Source organism: Acipenser ruthenus, unplaced genomic scaffold (assembly GCF_902713425.1).
Source record: "Acipenser ruthenus unplaced genomic scaffold, fAciRut3.2 maternal haplotype, whole genome shotgun sequence".
Lineage (NCBI taxonomy): Eukaryota > Metazoa > Chordata > Actinopteri > Acipenseriformes > Acipenseridae > Acipenser > Acipenser ruthenus.
This window is the reverse complement of record NW_026708734.1, coordinates 9-17,500: the sequence shown is the minus strand read 5'-3', so window position 1 is coordinate 17,500 and position 17,492 is coordinate 9. Positions and strand designations below refer to the sequence as shown.

The following is a 17,492-nucleotide window of genomic DNA, read 5'->3' as shown; positions in this document are numbered from 1 at the left end:
ATTTCCCTCCCTGATCTCTCTGTCTAAATATCCCACAGTTCCCAACAATATCCTGCAGCTCTCTTCACTATAAAATCAGCTACAAACCTCCTTCAACCAAAGTCTATCTACAGGGCTGGGAATCAGACTCCCGCTGCACAGCACTGTGATCCAGTCCTGGTTTCACTAGGAGTTTAATAATAAGACACACCTGAGCTTGTTAGCTAGACACACTGGGGGCTGATCAAGCTGGTAGCAGTGAAACCTGGACTGGATCACACTGTTGTGCGATTGGGAATCTGATTGCCTGTGCTGGTATATAGAGATGGGGTGCTTTCACACCCAGAAACGCTGCCGAGGTCAAAACTGAACTAGATAGTGTGCGTTTAACACACTTCAGGACAACGAGGCCATGTGCAGCTTTAATTAGTGTAGTTCCAGAAAACGGTTGTTAGTAGCTTATTGATCCCAGAATCTCATCGAGCAGCTTCTTGAAGGATCCCAGGGTGTCAGCTTCAACAACATTACGTCATGCTGTTACCTTGAGAACTGCATTCACTTCAACACACAACGCAAGCGCACCAGAGATACGTACAAACTGCAACACCCTACACCCTGAACTCCAGTTCAGAAAGGGACGCTATCCGCGAACTTTCCAGACTTCAGACTGGATAAATGTATTGGAAATAACGTTTCTTAGGCGCCCCATCACAAACGTTACAGTGCTAGACACGCATGACATATTAAAAGAAAACACTTTTAAGTTTGAAATCGAGTCATTCCAGCAGTGCGATCTGGCTGACGAGGGACAAGCAGAAGTCAAAATGGGGGACACCAACTGCGCAGAGAGCCACTAGGAGAGGTGAGGCGTCCATGCGGGCGGTGCTGTTTGTGTGGGACTGTTTCGATGTGTGTTGGTGTGGGAATGTGTAACTCTTACCGTGTGGAAGTTACACCCGATTAAAAGCGGCTCACCTGTATCGACTGGACGAGCTCGCTGTAGTTAAACTCGGCCGACGCCTGCTCGCTCGGCTCGGACAGTCGGAGATTCAACCGGACGGTGATGCGCCGCTCTGCAGCCTTCTCTCCGTCCGCCGCCGCCGCCGCCGCCGCCGTCCCTGTGCCTGGGAAGATATTATTGCCGCTGGCCATCGGGGCCGCGGGGCTGCACGGCTCGTCCTCCCGGCAGCGCTTGTGGGAATCCGGGGGCGACAGTGTGATGAAGGCCACCTTCCTCGGCTCCGCCATGGCTGAGTATCTGAACTCGCCTCGTCCGCAGCGTTACTATATCAGCAGCGTCGCGGGGTTCAGAGTCCCCCTGCTCTGTATGTGTCCCGCTTACACTTCAAACAGGCGAGAAGACGCTGCTTCTCTCTCGATAACTTCCAGTTTCTTTCTTTTTTTGTGTGTGAAAGTTGTCGTCGGTTCTTCTTCTTCTTCTTCTCTCGCTTCTCGCTGCTGCTACAAGGCGGCCATCTTGGCCTAGAGGTAAATACACTGAAGAACGGATTGACGTCACTGCGCCTGCGCGGGCACGTTCCCTGACGTCAGTGGGCGCTGAGTGGTGGAAAAGGGGGGTGACGTTTCGAAGTGATCCCGCCTCAAGCCCGTTCCCAGCCAACCGGGAAGCAGGAAAGGCTTCGCTTGCCCCGCCCAGGTTTACCATAGAGATTATAAATACAGACGATCAAGCCGAACCGAGCCGGTTATGTCATTAATCCGGGTACTTGATCGTTTCGCATCTTGTTTATATTACAGCCTCGGAAACAAATCCACCAATAAAAACAGAACAAACATCCCCAAATAAAACCAGATGCGCTGCCCGGGAAACACAAGAGCGGAGCACGTCAGCAGCGAATACGTGCGCAACACCACGTGGTGTTTATTCATAATAATCATAATAATAATAATAATAATGTGGTGTCTCCAGCAGTGAGAGTAGTCAAAGAACTTGAGCGCTTGAGATTCCTTGAAATAAAAATTACCAGACACCTGCCATAGCACTGTCAATAGGGTGTACACCATGGGACTGATTCACCTGCCATAGCACTGTCAATGGGGTGTACACCATGGGACTGATTCACCTGCCATAGCACTGTCAATAGCACACCATGGGACTGATTCACCTGCCACAGCACTGTCAATAGGGTGTACACCATGGGACTGATTCACCTGCCATAGCACTGTCAATAGGGTGCACACCATGGGACTGATTCACCTGCCATAGCACTGTCAATAGGATGTACACCATGGGACTGATTCACCTGCCATAGCACTGTCAATAGGGTGCACACCATGGGACTGATTCACCTGCCATAGCACTGTCAATAGGATGTACACCATGGGACTGATTCACCTGCCATAGCACTGTCAATAGGATGTACACCATGGGACTGATTCACCTGCCATAGCACTGTCAATAGGATGTACACCATGGGACTGATTCACCTGCCATAGCAGTGTCAATAGCACACCATGGGACTGATTCACCTGCCATAGCACTGTCAATAGGGTGTACACCATGGGACTGATTCACCTGCCATAGCACTGTCAATAGGGTGTACACCATGGGACTGATTCACCTGCCATAGCACTGTCAATAGGGTGTACACCATGGGACTGATTCACCTGCCATAGCACTGTCAATAGGGTGCACACCATGGGACTGATTCACCTGCCATAGCACTGTCAATAGGGTGTACACCATGGGACTGATTCACCTGCCATAGCACTGTCAATAGGGTGCACACCATGGGACTGATTCACCTGCCATAGCACTGTCAATAGGGTGCACACCATGGGACTGATTCACCTGCCATAGCACTGTCAATAGGGTGCACGCCATAGCACTGTCAATAGGGTGCACACCATGGGACTGATTCACCTGCCATAGCACTGTCAATGGGGTGTACACCATGGGACTGATTCACCTGCCATAGCACTGTCAATAGGGTGCACACCATGGGACTGATTCACCTGCCATAGCACTGTCAATAGGGTGCACACCATGGGACTGATTCACCTGCCATAGCACTGTCAATAGGGTGCACACCATGGGACTGATTCACCTGCCATAGCACTGTCAATAGGGTGCACACCATGGGACTGATTCACCTGCCATAGCACTGTCAATAGGATGTACACCATGGGACTGATTCACCTGCCATAGCACTGTCAATAGGATGTACACCATGGGACTGATTCACCTGCCATAGCACTGTCAATAGGGTGTACACCATGGGACTGATTCACCTGCCATAGCACTGTCAATAGGGTGCACACCATGGGACTGATTCACCTGCCATAGCACTGTCAATAGGGTGTACACCATGGGACTGATTCACCTGCCATAGCACTGTCAATAGGATGTACACCATGGGACTGATTTACCTGCCATAGCACTGTCAATAGGGTGTACACCATGGGACTGATTCACCTGCCATAGCACTGTCAATAGGGTGTACACCATGGGACTGATTCACCTGCCATAGCACTGTCAATAGCACACCATGGGACTGATTCACCTGCCATAGCAGTGTCAATAGCACAGCATGGGACTGATTTACCTGCCATAGCATTGTCAATAGCACAGCATGGGACTGATTCACCTGCCATAGCACTGTCAATAGCACACCATGGGACTGATTCACCTGCCATAGCACTGTCAATAGCACACCATGGGACTGATTCACCTGCCATAGCACTGTCAATAGGGTGCACACCATGGGACTGATTCACCTGCCATAGCACTGTCAATAGGGTGTACACCATGGGACTGATTCACCTGCCATAGCACTGTCAATAGGGTGCACACCATGGGACTGATTCACCTGCCATAGCACTGTCAATAGCACACCATGGGACTGATTCACCTGCCATAGCACTGTCAATAGCACACCATGGGACTGATTCACCTGCCATAGCAGTGTCACTATAGTTATTTTTTTAATTTTTGTTCACAAGTTAACACCTTGAGCCAGTGTGCTAAAAATATGACTTTGTATTTAAACACAGGAATTAGATTAGAAGCACAAATAATCAGAGATGAAAACCAGCTCAAGTGAGAGAGGAACAGAAAGACGTCTGAGTCCAGTCTGAACACAGAATCCTGGGCAGTCCTGAGCGAGCTGGTTCTGCTGGAGTCAGCTGGTCCGTTCTGTTCTAGTAAAGGGTTCTGGAGGGTTTGATCGGGTTCAGTTTTGTAGTGGGTGTATCTGAGTCTCAGTGTGGTTCTGGTTTTGATGGTTCTGCTGGTCCGTTCTGTTCTAGTACAGGGTTCTGGAGGGTTTGATCGGGTTCAGTTCTGTAGTGTGGGCGGGTCAGTCTTGTGCTCCTCACACAGCGACCCGGTTCTCTTTGCCCCATTTCTTCAGTATTCGGATGATGTACTCGACCTGCGGGTTCCCTGTGTTCCGGAGCAGAGGCAGCACCTCCCGAAGAGTCTCCCTGAGAAAGCAACCAACCCAGTGACATGACAAGAAGATCAATTAAACAGGAACACACACACACTGAGATAGAGTGAGACCCACACTGAGATAGAGTGAGACACACACTGAGATAGTGAGACCCACACTGAGATAGAGTGAGACCCACACTGAGATAGAGTGAGACCCACACTGAGATAGAGTGAGACCCACACTGAGATAGAGTGAGACCCACACTGAGATAGAGTGAGACACACACTGAGATAGTGAGACCCACACTGAGATAGAGTGAGACCCACACTGAGATAGAGTGAGACCCACACTCACACACACACACGCTGAGACACACACACACACGCTGAGACACACACACACACGCTGAGACAGGCACATACACAGACACACACACACACGCTGAGACAGGCACACACACGCACACACGCACTCACAGGCTGCCTCACCTGGGCTCTTTCCCAGCCAGTATCATCTGGAAGATCCCCACGCAGGCTCCCCGCTTCCCCTCCCAGAACTCCGGGTTCGGGTCGAGCCTCTCCAGAACATCGAAGGCCTTCGCAGAGTAATAGAACTGACCCATCTGAAAAGAGGTCAGGGTCAGGGTGAGGGTCGGGGTCAGGGTCAGGGTCGGGGTGAAGGTGAGGGTCGGGGTCAGGCTCAGGGTCAGGGTCAGGGTTCAGCCTCTCACCTTGTAGCACTCGTTTGCGATGAGCTGCAGCAGACTGAAGGACTCGGCCGACGTCTCCATCTTCAGGTACAGCTCCCAGGCCTGGCGAGGTTTCTTATTCATGATGTCTGTCAGGAGATCAGGGATCGAGAGAAAGGAGGGAGTCAATAACCAGCAAGCGAGCGAACAAGCAACGAGTCAATAACCAAGGTCTGGCTCCAGTGCAGTGCTGTGTTGTAATGGGTCTGGCTCCAGTGCACTGCAGTGTTGTAATGGGTCTGGCTCCAGTGCAGTGCAGTGTTGTAATGGGTCTGGCTCCAGTGCAGTGCTGTGTTGTAATGGGTCTGGCTCCAGTGCACTGCTGTGTTGTAATGGGTCTGGCTCCAGTGCAGTGCAGTGTTGTAATGGGTCTGGCTCCAGTGCAGTGCTGTGTTGTAATGGGTCTGGCTCCAGTGCAGTGCAGTGTTGTAATGGGTCTGGCTCCAGTGCACTGCAGTGTTGTAATGGGTCTGGCTCCAGTGCACTGCTGTGTTGTAATGGGTCTGGCTCCAGTGCAGTGCAGTGTTGTAATGGGTCTGGCTCCAGTGCAGTGCTGTGTTGTAATGGGTCTGGCTCCAGTGCAGTGCAGTGTTGTAATGGGTCTGGCTCCAGTGCAGTGCTGTGTTGTAATGGGTCTGGGTTGGGTCAGGTACTCACAGCAACGGCACAGCCAGCTCAGGTAGGTGTAGTCAGACCGGATCTTCTCACTCTGAATCAGCAGAAACACCTGGCAATGACACGAGAACCACGCCTGTCAACGACCTCAACACACTGCTCCCCAAACCATCCACAATCAATAACCCTCCACACGATCAATAATCAATAACCCTCCGCACGATCAATAATCAATAACCCTCCGCACGATCAATAATCAATAACCCTCCGCACGATCAATAATCAATAACCCTCCGCACGATCAATAATCAATAACCCTCCGCACGATCAATAATCAATAACCCTCCGCACGATCAATAATCGCTGCTCACCCACCTCCTCTGCCTCCTTGTAGTTGCCCACGGCTGCCTTGGCCTGGGCGTAGTTAAAGTTGAACATGTCGTCATTATAGAAATAACTCTGCCAGGAGAGAGAGAGAGAGAGAGAGAGAGAGAGAGAGAGAGAGAGAGAGAGAGAGAGAGAGAGAGAGAGAGGGAGGGGAGGGGAGGCCCATCGGTAATCAATCATCAGCGATAATCGATGGATAATCAATAGCAGCGCCTGTAACTGCGCTGAGCCGCACCCACCTTGACAGAGTTCAGGTAGATGAGGACGTCTTCAAACTGCTTGAGCAGGAAGAAGCACGAAGCCATGCACTGCCTTCCAGGAATAGTGTCTGAGAGAGAGAGGGAGAGAGAGAGGGAGCGGGGGAGCAGGAGAGAGGGGGGGGGGAGAGAGAGGGAGCGGGGGAGCGGGGGTGAGAGGAGGGGGAGAGGGGGTGAGAGGAGCGGGAGAAGGGGAGAGAGGGGGAGGGAGGAGGGAAGGGGGAGGGGGTGAGGGGGGGAGAGAGAGAGGGAGCGGGGGAGCGGGAGAATGGGAGGGGGGGGAGAGGGGGAGAGGGGGAGAGAGGGGGGAGAGGAGGGGGGGAGAGAGAGAGGTCATTATTATACACAAAACGAGAGCGAGAGTCCAGCACATTATTGCTGTCATTCTCGAACGTGTTCCAGAGGAGGGTCCAGAACCCCACGACACGACATTCTAGAGCCCGCAGAACAATCTAGAACCCCTCACCGCACTCGCTGGCTGAGCCGCCCACGAGCTGGAAGAACTGCTGAGCGATCTTGAGATGATCCCTCTGAGAGACAAGAGAACAAACAGAGAGATTAGAAACACAGTCACCCTCCACACAGAGCCTCCATCACACACACTGACACACGAGAGAACAAACAGAGAGATTAGAAACACAGTCACCCTCCACACAGAGCCTCCATCACACACACTGACACACGAGAGAACAAACAGAGAGATTAGAAACACAGTCACCCTCCACACAGAGCCTCCATCACACACACAGACACACGAGAGAACAGAGAGATTAGAAACACAGTCACCCTCCACACAGAGCCTCCATCACACACACTGACACACGAGAGAACAAACAGAGAGATTAGAAACACAGTCACCCTCCACACAGAGCCTCCATCACACACACTGACACACAAGAGAACAAACAGAGAGATTAGAAACACAGTCACCCTCCACACAGAGCCTCCATCACACACACTGACACACGAGAGAACAAACAGAGAGATTAGAAACACAGTCACCCTCCACACAGAGCCTCCATCACACACACTGACACACGAGAGAACAAACAGAGAGATTAGAAACACAGTCACCCTCCACACAGAGCCTCCATCACACACACTGACACACGAGAGAACAAACAGAGAGATGAGAAACACAGTCACCCTCCACACAGAGCCTCCATCACACACACTGACACACGAGAGAACAAACAGAGAGATTAGAAACACAGTCACCCTCCACACAGAGCCTCCATCACACACACTGACACACGAGAGAACAAACAGAGAGATTAGAAACACAGTCACCCTCCACGCAGAGCCTCCATCACACACACTGACACACGAGAGAACAAACAGAGAGATTAGAAACACAGTCACCCTCCACACAGAGCCTCCATCACACACACTGACACACGAGAGAACAAACAGAGAGATTAGAAACACAGTCACCCTCCACACAGAGCCTCCATCACACACACTGACACACGAGAGAACAAACAGAGGGATTAGAAACACAGTCACCCTCCACACAGAGCCTCCATCACACACACTGACACACGAGAGAACAAACAGAGAGATTAGAAACACAGTCACCCTCCACACAGAGCCTCCATCACACACACTGACACACGAGAGAACAGACAGAGAGATTAGAAACACAGTCACCCTCCACACAGAGCCTCCATCACACACACTGACACACGAGAGAACAAACAGAGAGATTAGAAACACAGTCACCCTCCACGCAGAGCCTCCATCACACACACTGACACACGAGAGAACAAACAGAGAGATTAGAAACACAGTCACCCTCCACACAGAGCCTCCATCACACACACTGACACACGAGAGAACAAACAGAGAGATGAGAAACACAGTCACCCTCCACACAGAGCCTCCATCACACACACTGACACACGAGAGAACAAACAGAGAGATTAGAAACACAGTCACCCTCCACGCAGAGCCTCCATCACACACACTGACACACGAGAGAACAAACAGAGAGATTAGAAACACAGTCACCCTCCACACAGAGCCTCCATCACACACACTGACACACGAGAGAACAAACAGAGAGATTAGAAACACAGTCACCCTCCACACAGAGCCTCCATCACACACACTGACACACGAGAGAACAAACAGAGAGATTAGAAACACAGTCACCCTCCACACAGAGCCTCCATCACACACACTGACACACGAGAGAACAGACAGAGAGATTAGAAACACAGTCACCCTCCACACAGAGCCTCCATCACACACACTGACACACGAGAGAACAAACAGAGAGATTAGAAACACAGTCACCCTCCACACAGAGCCTCCATCACACACACTGACACACGAGAGAACAAACAGAGAGATTAGAAACACAGTCACCCTCCACGCAGAGCCTCCATCACACACACTGACACACGAGAGAACAAACAGAGAGATTAGAAACACAGTCACCCTCCACACAGAGCCTCCATCACACACACTGACACACGAGAGAACAGACAGAGAGATTAGAAACACAGTCACCCTCCACACAGAGCCTCCATCACACACACTGACACACGAGAGAACAAACAGAGAGATTAGAAACACAGTCACCCTCCACACAGAGCCTCCATCACACACACTGACACACGAGAGAACAAACAGAGAGATTAGAAACACAGTCACCCTCCACACAGAGCCTCCATCACACACACTGACACACGAGAGAACAGAGAGATTAGAAACACAGTCACCCTCCACACAGAGCCTCCATCACACACACTGACACACGAGAACAAACAGAGAGATTAGAAACACAGTCACCCTCCACGCAGAGCCTCCATCACACACACTGACACACGAGAGAACAAACAGAGAGATTAGAAACACAGTCACCCTCCACACAGAGCCTCCATCACACACACTGACACACGAGAGAACAGAGAGATTAGAAACACAGTCACCCTCCACACAGAGCCTCCATCACACACACTGACACACGAGAGAACAAACAGAGGGATTAGAAACACAGTCACCCTCCACACAGAGCCTCCATCACACACACTGACACACGAGAGAACAAACAGAGAGATTAGAAACACAGTCACCCTCCACACAGAGCCTCCATCACACACACTGACACACGAGAGAACAAACAGAGAGATTAGAAACACAGTCACCCTCCACACAGAGCCTCCATCACACACACTGACACACGAGAGAACAGAGAGATAAGAAACACAGTCACCCTCCACGCAGAGCCTCCATCACACACACTGACACACGAGAGAACAAACAGAGAGATTAGAAACACAGTCACCCTCCACACAGAGCCTCCATCACACACACTGACACACGAGAGAACAAACAGAGAGATTAGAAACACAGTCACCCTCCACACAGAGCCTCCATCACACACACTGACACACGAGAGAACAAACAGAGAGATTAGAAACACAGTCACCCTCCACACAGAGCCTCCATCACACACACTGACACACGAGAGAACAAACAGAGGGATTAGAAACACAGTCACCCTCCACACAGAGCCTCCATCACACACACTGACACACGAGAGAACAAACAGAGAGATTAGAAACACAGTCACCCTCCACACAGAGCCTCCATCACACACACTGACACACGAGAGAACAAACAGAGAGATTAGAAACACAGTCACCCTCCACACAGAGCCTCCATCACACACACTGACACACGAGAGAACAAACAGAGAGATTAGAAACACAGTCACCCTCCACACAGAGCCTCCATCACACACACTGACACACGAGAGAACAAACAGAGAGATTAGAAACACAGTCACCCTCCACACAGAGCCTCCATCACACACACTGACACACGAGAGAACAAACAGAGAGATTAGAAACACAGTCACCCTCCACACAGAGCCTCCATCACACACACTGACACACGAGAGAACAAACAGAGAGATTAGAAACACAGTCACCCTCCACACAGAGCCTCCATCACACACACTGACACACGAGAGAACAAACAGAGAGATTAGAAACACAGTCACCCTCCACACAGAGCCTCCATCACACACACTGACACACGAGAGAACAAACAGAGAGATTAGAAACACAGTCACCCTCCACACAGAGCCTCCATCACACACACTGACACACGAGAGAACAAACAGAGAGATTAGAAACACAGTCACCCTCCACACAGAGCCTCCATCACACACACTGACACACGAGAGAACAGAGAGATTAGAAACAGTCACCCTCCACACAGAGCCTCCATCACACACACTGACACACGAGAGAACAAACAGAGAGATTAGAAACACAGTCACCCTCCACACAGAGCCTCCATCACACACACTGACACACGAGAGAACAAACAGAGAGATTAGAAACACAGTCACCCTCCACACAGAGCCTCCATCACACACACTGACACACGAGAGAACAGAGAGATTAGAAACACAGTCACCCTCCACGCAGAGCCTCCATCACACACACTGACACACGAGAGAACAAACAGAGAGATTAGAAACACAGTCACCCTCCACGCAGAGCCTCCATCACACACACTGACACACGAGAGAACAGAGAGATTAGAAACACAGTCACCCTCCACGCAGAGCCTCCATCACACACACTGACACACGAGAGAACAAACAGAGAGATTAGAAACACAGTCACCCTCCACACAGAGCCTCCATCACACACACTGACACACGAGAGAACAAACAGAGAGATTAGAAACACAGTCACCCTCCACACAGAGCCTCCATCACACACACTGACACACGAGAGAACAGACAGAGATTAGAAACACAGTCACCCTCCACACAGAGCCTCCATCACACACACTGACACACGAGAGAACAAACAGAGAGATTAGAAACACAGTCACCCTCCACACAGAGCCTCCATCACACACACTGACACACGAGAGAACAGAGAGATTAGAAACACAGTCACCCTCCACGCAGAGCCTCCATCACACACACTGACACACGAGAGAACAAACAGAGAGATTAGAAACACAGTCACCCTCCACGCAGAGCCTCCATCACACACACTGACACACGAGAGAACAGAGAGATTAGAAACACAGTCACCCTCCACGCAGAGCCTCCATCACACACACTGACACACGAGAGAACAAACAGAGAGATTAGAAACACAGTCACCCTCCACACAGAGCCTCCATCACACACACTGACACACGAGAGAACAAACAGAGAGATTAGAAACACAGTCACCCTCCACACAGAGCCTCCATCACACACACTGACACACGAGAGAACAGACAGAGATTAGAAACACAGTCACCCTCCACACAGAGCCTCCATCACACACACTGACACACGAGAGAACAAACAGAGAGATTAGAAACACAGTCACCCTCCACACAGAGCCTCCATCACACACACTGACACACGAGAGAACAGAGAGATTAGAAACACAGTCACCCTCCACACAGAGCCTCCATCACACACACTGACACACGAGAGAACAAACAGAGAGATTAGAAACACAGTCACCCTCCACACAGAGCCTCCATCACACACACTGACACACGAGAGAACAAACAGAGAGATTAGAAACACAGTCACCCTCCACACAGAGCCTCCATCACACACACTGACACACGAGAGAACAGAGAGATTAGAAACACAGTCACCCTCCACACAGAGCCTCCATCACACACACTGACACACGAGAGAACAAACAGAGAGATTAGAAACACAGTCACCCTCCACGCAGAGCCTCCATCACACACACTGACACACGAGAGAACAAACAGAGAGATTAGAAACACAGTCACCCTCCACGCAGAGCCTCCATCACACACACTGACACACGAGAGAACAGACAGAGAGATTAGAAACACAGTCACCCTCCACACAGAGCCTCCATCACACACACTGACACACGAGAGAACAAACAGAGAGATTAGAAACACAGTCACCCTCCACACAGAGCCTCCATCACACACACTGACACACGAGAGAACAGAGAGATTAGAAACACAGTCACCCTCCACACAGAGCCTCCATCACACACACTGACACACGAGAGAACAAACAGAGAGATTAGAAACACAGTCACCCTCCACGCAGAGCCTCCATCACACACACTGACACACGAGAGAACAGAGAGATTAGAAACACAGTCACCCTCCACGCAGAGCCTCCATCACACACACTGACACACGAGAGAACAAACAGAGAGATTAGAAACACAGTCACCCTCCACGCAGAGCCTCCATCACACACACTGACACACGAGAGAACAGACAGAGAGATTAGAAACACAGTCACCCTCCACACAGAGCCTCCATCACACACACTGACACACGAGAGAACAGACAGAGAGATTAGAAACACAGTCACCCTCCACGCAGAGCCTCCATCACACACACTGACACACGAGAGAACAAACAGAGAGATTAGAAACACAGTCACCCTCCACACAGAGCCTCCATCACACACACTGACACACGAGAGAACAGAGAGATTAGAAACACAGTCACCCTCCACACAGAGCCTCCATCACACACACTGACACACGAGAGAACAAACAGAGAGATTAGAAACACAGTCACCCTCCACGCAGAGCCTCCATCACACACACTGACACACGAGAGAACAAACAGAGAGATTAGAAACACAGTCACCCTCCACACAGAGCCTCCATCACACACACTGACACACGAGAGAACAAACAGAGAGATTAGAAACACAGTCACCCTCCACACAGAGCCTCCATCACACACACTGACACACGCACGCACACACACGCTCACACAGTGAAGTCAGGCTGGTGTAAATGTAAACTCACCGACCCCATCTCCTGCCCTAATGCTGCATTCACCACTCCCTTCAGAATGTACTCCTGAGAGGGGGAGAGAGAGGGAGGTCAGATCTTATTCCCAATGCAGTCCCTGTGTGTTTGTGCAGGGCTCTGATTTCTCTCTCACAGTCCCTGTGTGTTTGTGCAGGGCTCTGATTTCTCTCTCACAGTCCCTGTGTGTTTGTGCAGGGCTCTGATTTCTCTCTCACAGTCCCTGTGTGTTTATGCAGGGCTCTGATTTCTCTCTCACAGTCCCTGTGTGTTTGTGCAGGGCTCTGATTTCTCTATCACAGTCCCTGTGTGTTTGTGCAGGGCTCTGATTTCTCTCTCACAGTCCCTGTGTGTTTGTGCAGGGCTCTGATTTCTCTCTCACAGTCCCTGTGTGTTTGTGCAGGGCTCTGATTTCTCTCTCACAGTCCCTGTGTTTGTGCAGGGCTCTGATTTCTCTCTCACAGTCCCTGTGTGTTTGTGCAGGGCTCTGATTTCTCTCTCACAGTCCCTGTGTGTTTGTGCAGGGCTCTGATTTCTCTCTCACAGTCCCTGTGTGTTTGTGCAGGGCTCTGATTTCTCTCTCACAGTCCCTGTGTGTTTGTGCAGGGCTCTGATTTCTCTATCACAGTCCCTGTGTTTGTGCAGAGCTCCGATTTCTCTATCACAGTCCCTGTGTGTTTGTGCAGGGCTCTGATTTCTCTCTCACAGTCCCTGTGTGTTTGTGCAGGGCTCTGATTTCTCTCTCACAGTCCCTGTGTGTTTGTGCAGGGCTCTGATTTCTCTCTCACAGTCCCTGTGTGTTTGTGCAGGGCTCTGATTTCTCTCTCACAGTACCTGTGTGTTTGTGCAGGGCTCTGATTTCTCTCTCACAGTCCCTGTGTTTATGCAGGGCTCTGATTTCTCTATCACAGTCCCTGTGTTTGTGCAGGGCTCTGATTTCTCTCTCACAGTCCCTGTGTGTTTGTGCAGGGCTCTGATTTCTCTCTCACAGTCCCTGTGTGTTTGTGCAGGGCTCTGATTTCTCTCTCACAGTCCCTGTGTGTTTGTGCAGGGCTCTGATTTCTCTCTCACAGTACCTGTGTGTTTGTGCAGGGCTCTGATTTCTCTCTCACAGTCCCTGTGTTTATGCAGGGCTCTGATTTCTCTATCACAGTCCCTGTGTTTGTGCAGGGCTCTGATTTCTCTATCACAGTCCCTGTGTTTGTGCAGGGCTCTGATTTCTCTCTCACAGTCCCTGTGTGTTTGTGCAGGGCTCTGATTTCTCTCTCACAGTCCCTGTGTGTTTGTGCAGGGCTCTGATTTCTCTCTCACAGTCCCTGTGTTTTTGTGCAGGGCTCTGATTTCTCTCTCACAGTACCTGTGTGTTTGTGCAGGGCTCTGATTTCTCTCACACAGTCCCTGTGTGTTTGTGCAGGGCTCTGATTTCTCTATCACAGTCCCTGTGTGTTTGTGCAGGGCTCTGATTTCTCTCTCACAGTCCCTGTGTGTTTGTGCAGGGCTCTGATTTCTCTCTCACAGTCCCTGTGTGTTTGTGCAGGGCTCTGATTTCTCTCTCACAGTCCCTGTGTGTTTGTGCAGGGCTCTGATTTCTCTCTCACAGTCCCTGTGTTTGTGCAGGGCTCTGATTTCTCTATCACAGTCCCCGTGTGTTTGTGCAGGGCTCTGATTTCTCTATCACAGTCCCTGTGTTTGTGCAGGGCTCTGATTTCTCTCTCACAGTCCCTGTGTTTGTCTCACCTGTGGGGTGGAAGGCTCCATGTCTTTGATGAGATTGTAGGCTTCCTGCACGTCATCTAGGAAGGAGAAGATAAGAAGCAACTGTCGGCATCATTAAACACCAGACACTACTGTACAGAGATTCACAGTGTAGACAATATTATACAGTGACTCTCTCAGTATTATACAGTGACTCTCTCAGTATTATACAGCGACTCTCTCAGTATTATACAGTGACTCTCTCAGTATTATACAGTGACTCTCTCAGTATTATACAGTGACTCTCTCAGTATTATGCAGTGACTCTCTCAGTATTATACAGTGACTCTCTCAGTATTATTCAGTGACTCTCTCAGTATTATACAGTGACTCTCTCAGTATTACACAGTGACTCTCTCAGTATTATACAGTGACTCTCAGTATTATACAGTGACTCTCTCAGTATTATACAGCGACTCTCTCAGTATTATACAGTGACTCTCTCAGTATTATACAGTGACTCTCAGTATTATACAGTGACTCTCAGTATTATAGTGACTCTCTCAGTATTATACAGTGCCTCTCTCAGTATTATACAGTGCCTCTCTCAGTATTATACAGTGCCTCTCTCAGTATTATTCAGTGACTCTCTCAGTATTATACAGTGACTCTCAGTATTATACAGTGACTCTCTCAGTATTATACAGTGACTCTCTCAGTATTATACAGTGACTCTCAGTATTATACAGTGACTCTCTCAGTATTATACAGTGACTCTCTCAGTGTTATACAGTGACTCTCTCTGTATTATACAGTGACTCTCTCAGTATTATACAGTGACTCTCTCAGTATTATACAGTGACTCTCTCAGTGTTATACAGTGACTCTCTCAGTATTATACAGTGACTCTCTCAGTGTTATACAGTGACTCTCAGTATTATACAGTGACTCTCTCAGTATTATACAGTGACTCTCAATATTATACAGTGACTCTCTCAGTATTATACAGTGACTCTCAGTATTATACAGTGACTCTCTCAGTATTATACAGTGACTCTCTCAGTATTATACAGTGTCTCTCTCAGTATTATACAGTGCCTCTCTCAGTGTTATACAGTGACTCTCTCAGTATTATACAGCGACTCTCAGTATTATACAGTGACTCTCAGTATTATACAGTGACTCTCTCAGTATTATACAGTGACTCTCTCAGTATTACACAGTGACTCTCTCAGTATTATTCAGTGACTCTCTCAGTATTATACAGTGACTCTCTCAGTGTTATACAGTGCCTCTCTCAGTATTATACAGTGACCCTCAGTATTATACAGTGACTCTCTCAGTATTATACAGTGACTCTCTCAGTGTTATACAGTGCCTCTCTCAGTATTATACAGTGACCCTCAGTATTATACAGTGACTCTCTCAGTGTTATACAGTGACTCTCTCAGTGTTATACAGTGACTCTCTCAGTATTATACAGTGACTCTCTCAGTATTACACAGTGACTCTCTCAGTATTACACAGTGACTCTCTCAGTATTATACAGTGACTCTCTCAGTATTATACAGTGCCTCTCTCAGTATTATACAGTGCCACTCTCAGTATTATGCAGTGACTCTCTCAGTATTATACAGTGACTCTCTCAGTATTATACAGTGACTCTCAGTATTACACAGTGACTCTCTCAGTATTATTCAGTGACTCTCTCAGTATTATACAGTGACTCTCTCAGTATTATACAGTGCCTCTCTCAGTATTATACAGTGACTCTCAGTATTATGCAGTGACTCTCTCAGTATTATACAGTGACTCTCTCAGTATTATACAGTGACTCTCAGTATTATACAGTGACTCTCTCAGTATTATACAGTGACTCTCTCAGTATTATACAGTGACTCTCTCAGTATTATACAGTGACTCTCTCAGTATTATACAGTGACTCTCTCAGTATTATACAGTGACTCTCTCAGTATTATACAGTGACTCTCTCAGTATTATACAGTGACTCTCTCAGTATTATACAGTGACTCTCTCAGTATTATACAGTGACTCTCTCAGTATTATACAGTGACTCTCTCAGTATTATACAGTGTGTTGTGCATCGACTCTCTCACCTTGTCTCAGGTAATAGATTACGAGGTTCAGTCTGGCTTCAGGAATGACATCAATCAGGGGGGGCAGGACCTGCAGAGCCCCCTCCCCTCCTCGAAACACCACCTGGGGGGGCAGATCGTGCATCACGGGGGGGGTTATGGATTCATAAAAAGTATTTTTTAAAGAAAAATGTTTAATAAACAGCGATTCTCACCAGGTTGTGTCGGATGAGCTCTTTGGCGAAGTCGAAGGGAGGTGGAGGCGATATCAATCAGGGTCTTCAACTCAGCCTGAGAGAGAGGGAGAGAGAGAGGGAGGGGGGAGAGAGGAGGGAGAGAGAGAGGAGAGAGAGAGGGAGGGAGGAGGAGGGAGAGGGAGAGAGAGGGAGGGAGGGGGGGGAGGGAGAGGAGAGAGAGGGAGGGAGGGGGGAGAGAGAGGGGAGAGGAGAGAGGAGGAGAGGGGAGAGAGAGGAGAGGAGAGGAGGGAGAGAGAGGAGAGGTAGAGAGCAATCAAAATCATT

General features: G+C 49.3%; 2 protein-coding genes across 5 annotated transcripts in view; both read right to left on the bottom strand.

Annotated features, from left to right (window-relative positions):
• Positions 1 to 1,881, bottom strand: part of LOC131735603 (ubinuclein-2-like) — a 21,471-nt gene extending 19,590 nt beyond the window's left edge. For all 4 annotated transcript variants that reach the window (XR_009327588.1, XM_059021690.1, XM_059021692.1 and 1 more), the window contains exon 1: positions 955 to 1,881. Coding sequence is in view for 3 of the 4 variants with exons in the window: in XM_059021690.1 (XP_058877673.1) it covers positions 955 to 1,227 (273 nt within the window). In the remaining variant the exon portion in view is untranslated. The remainder of the gene's footprint in view (positions 1 to 954) is intronic.
• Positions 1,882 to 3,961: 2,080 nt separating this feature from the next.
• On the bottom strand, positions 3,962 to 17,262 carry ift56 (intraflagellar transport 56; the record flags this gene model as incomplete). Its single annotated transcript, XM_059021693.1, is given in 12 exon segments — positions 3,962 to 4,425; positions 4,865 to 4,998; positions 5,107 to 5,213; positions 5,782 to 5,851; positions 6,115 to 6,198; positions 6,366 to 6,454; positions 6,850 to 6,913; positions 13,178 to 13,231; positions 14,918 to 14,973; positions 16,993 to 17,095; positions 17,187 to 17,225; positions 17,227 to 17,262. Coding segments are annotated over 12 exon segments (948 nt in total), but the record flags the coding sequence as incomplete, so codon positions are not given.
• Between the last annotated feature and the right edge of the window lie 230 nt (positions 17,263 to 17,492).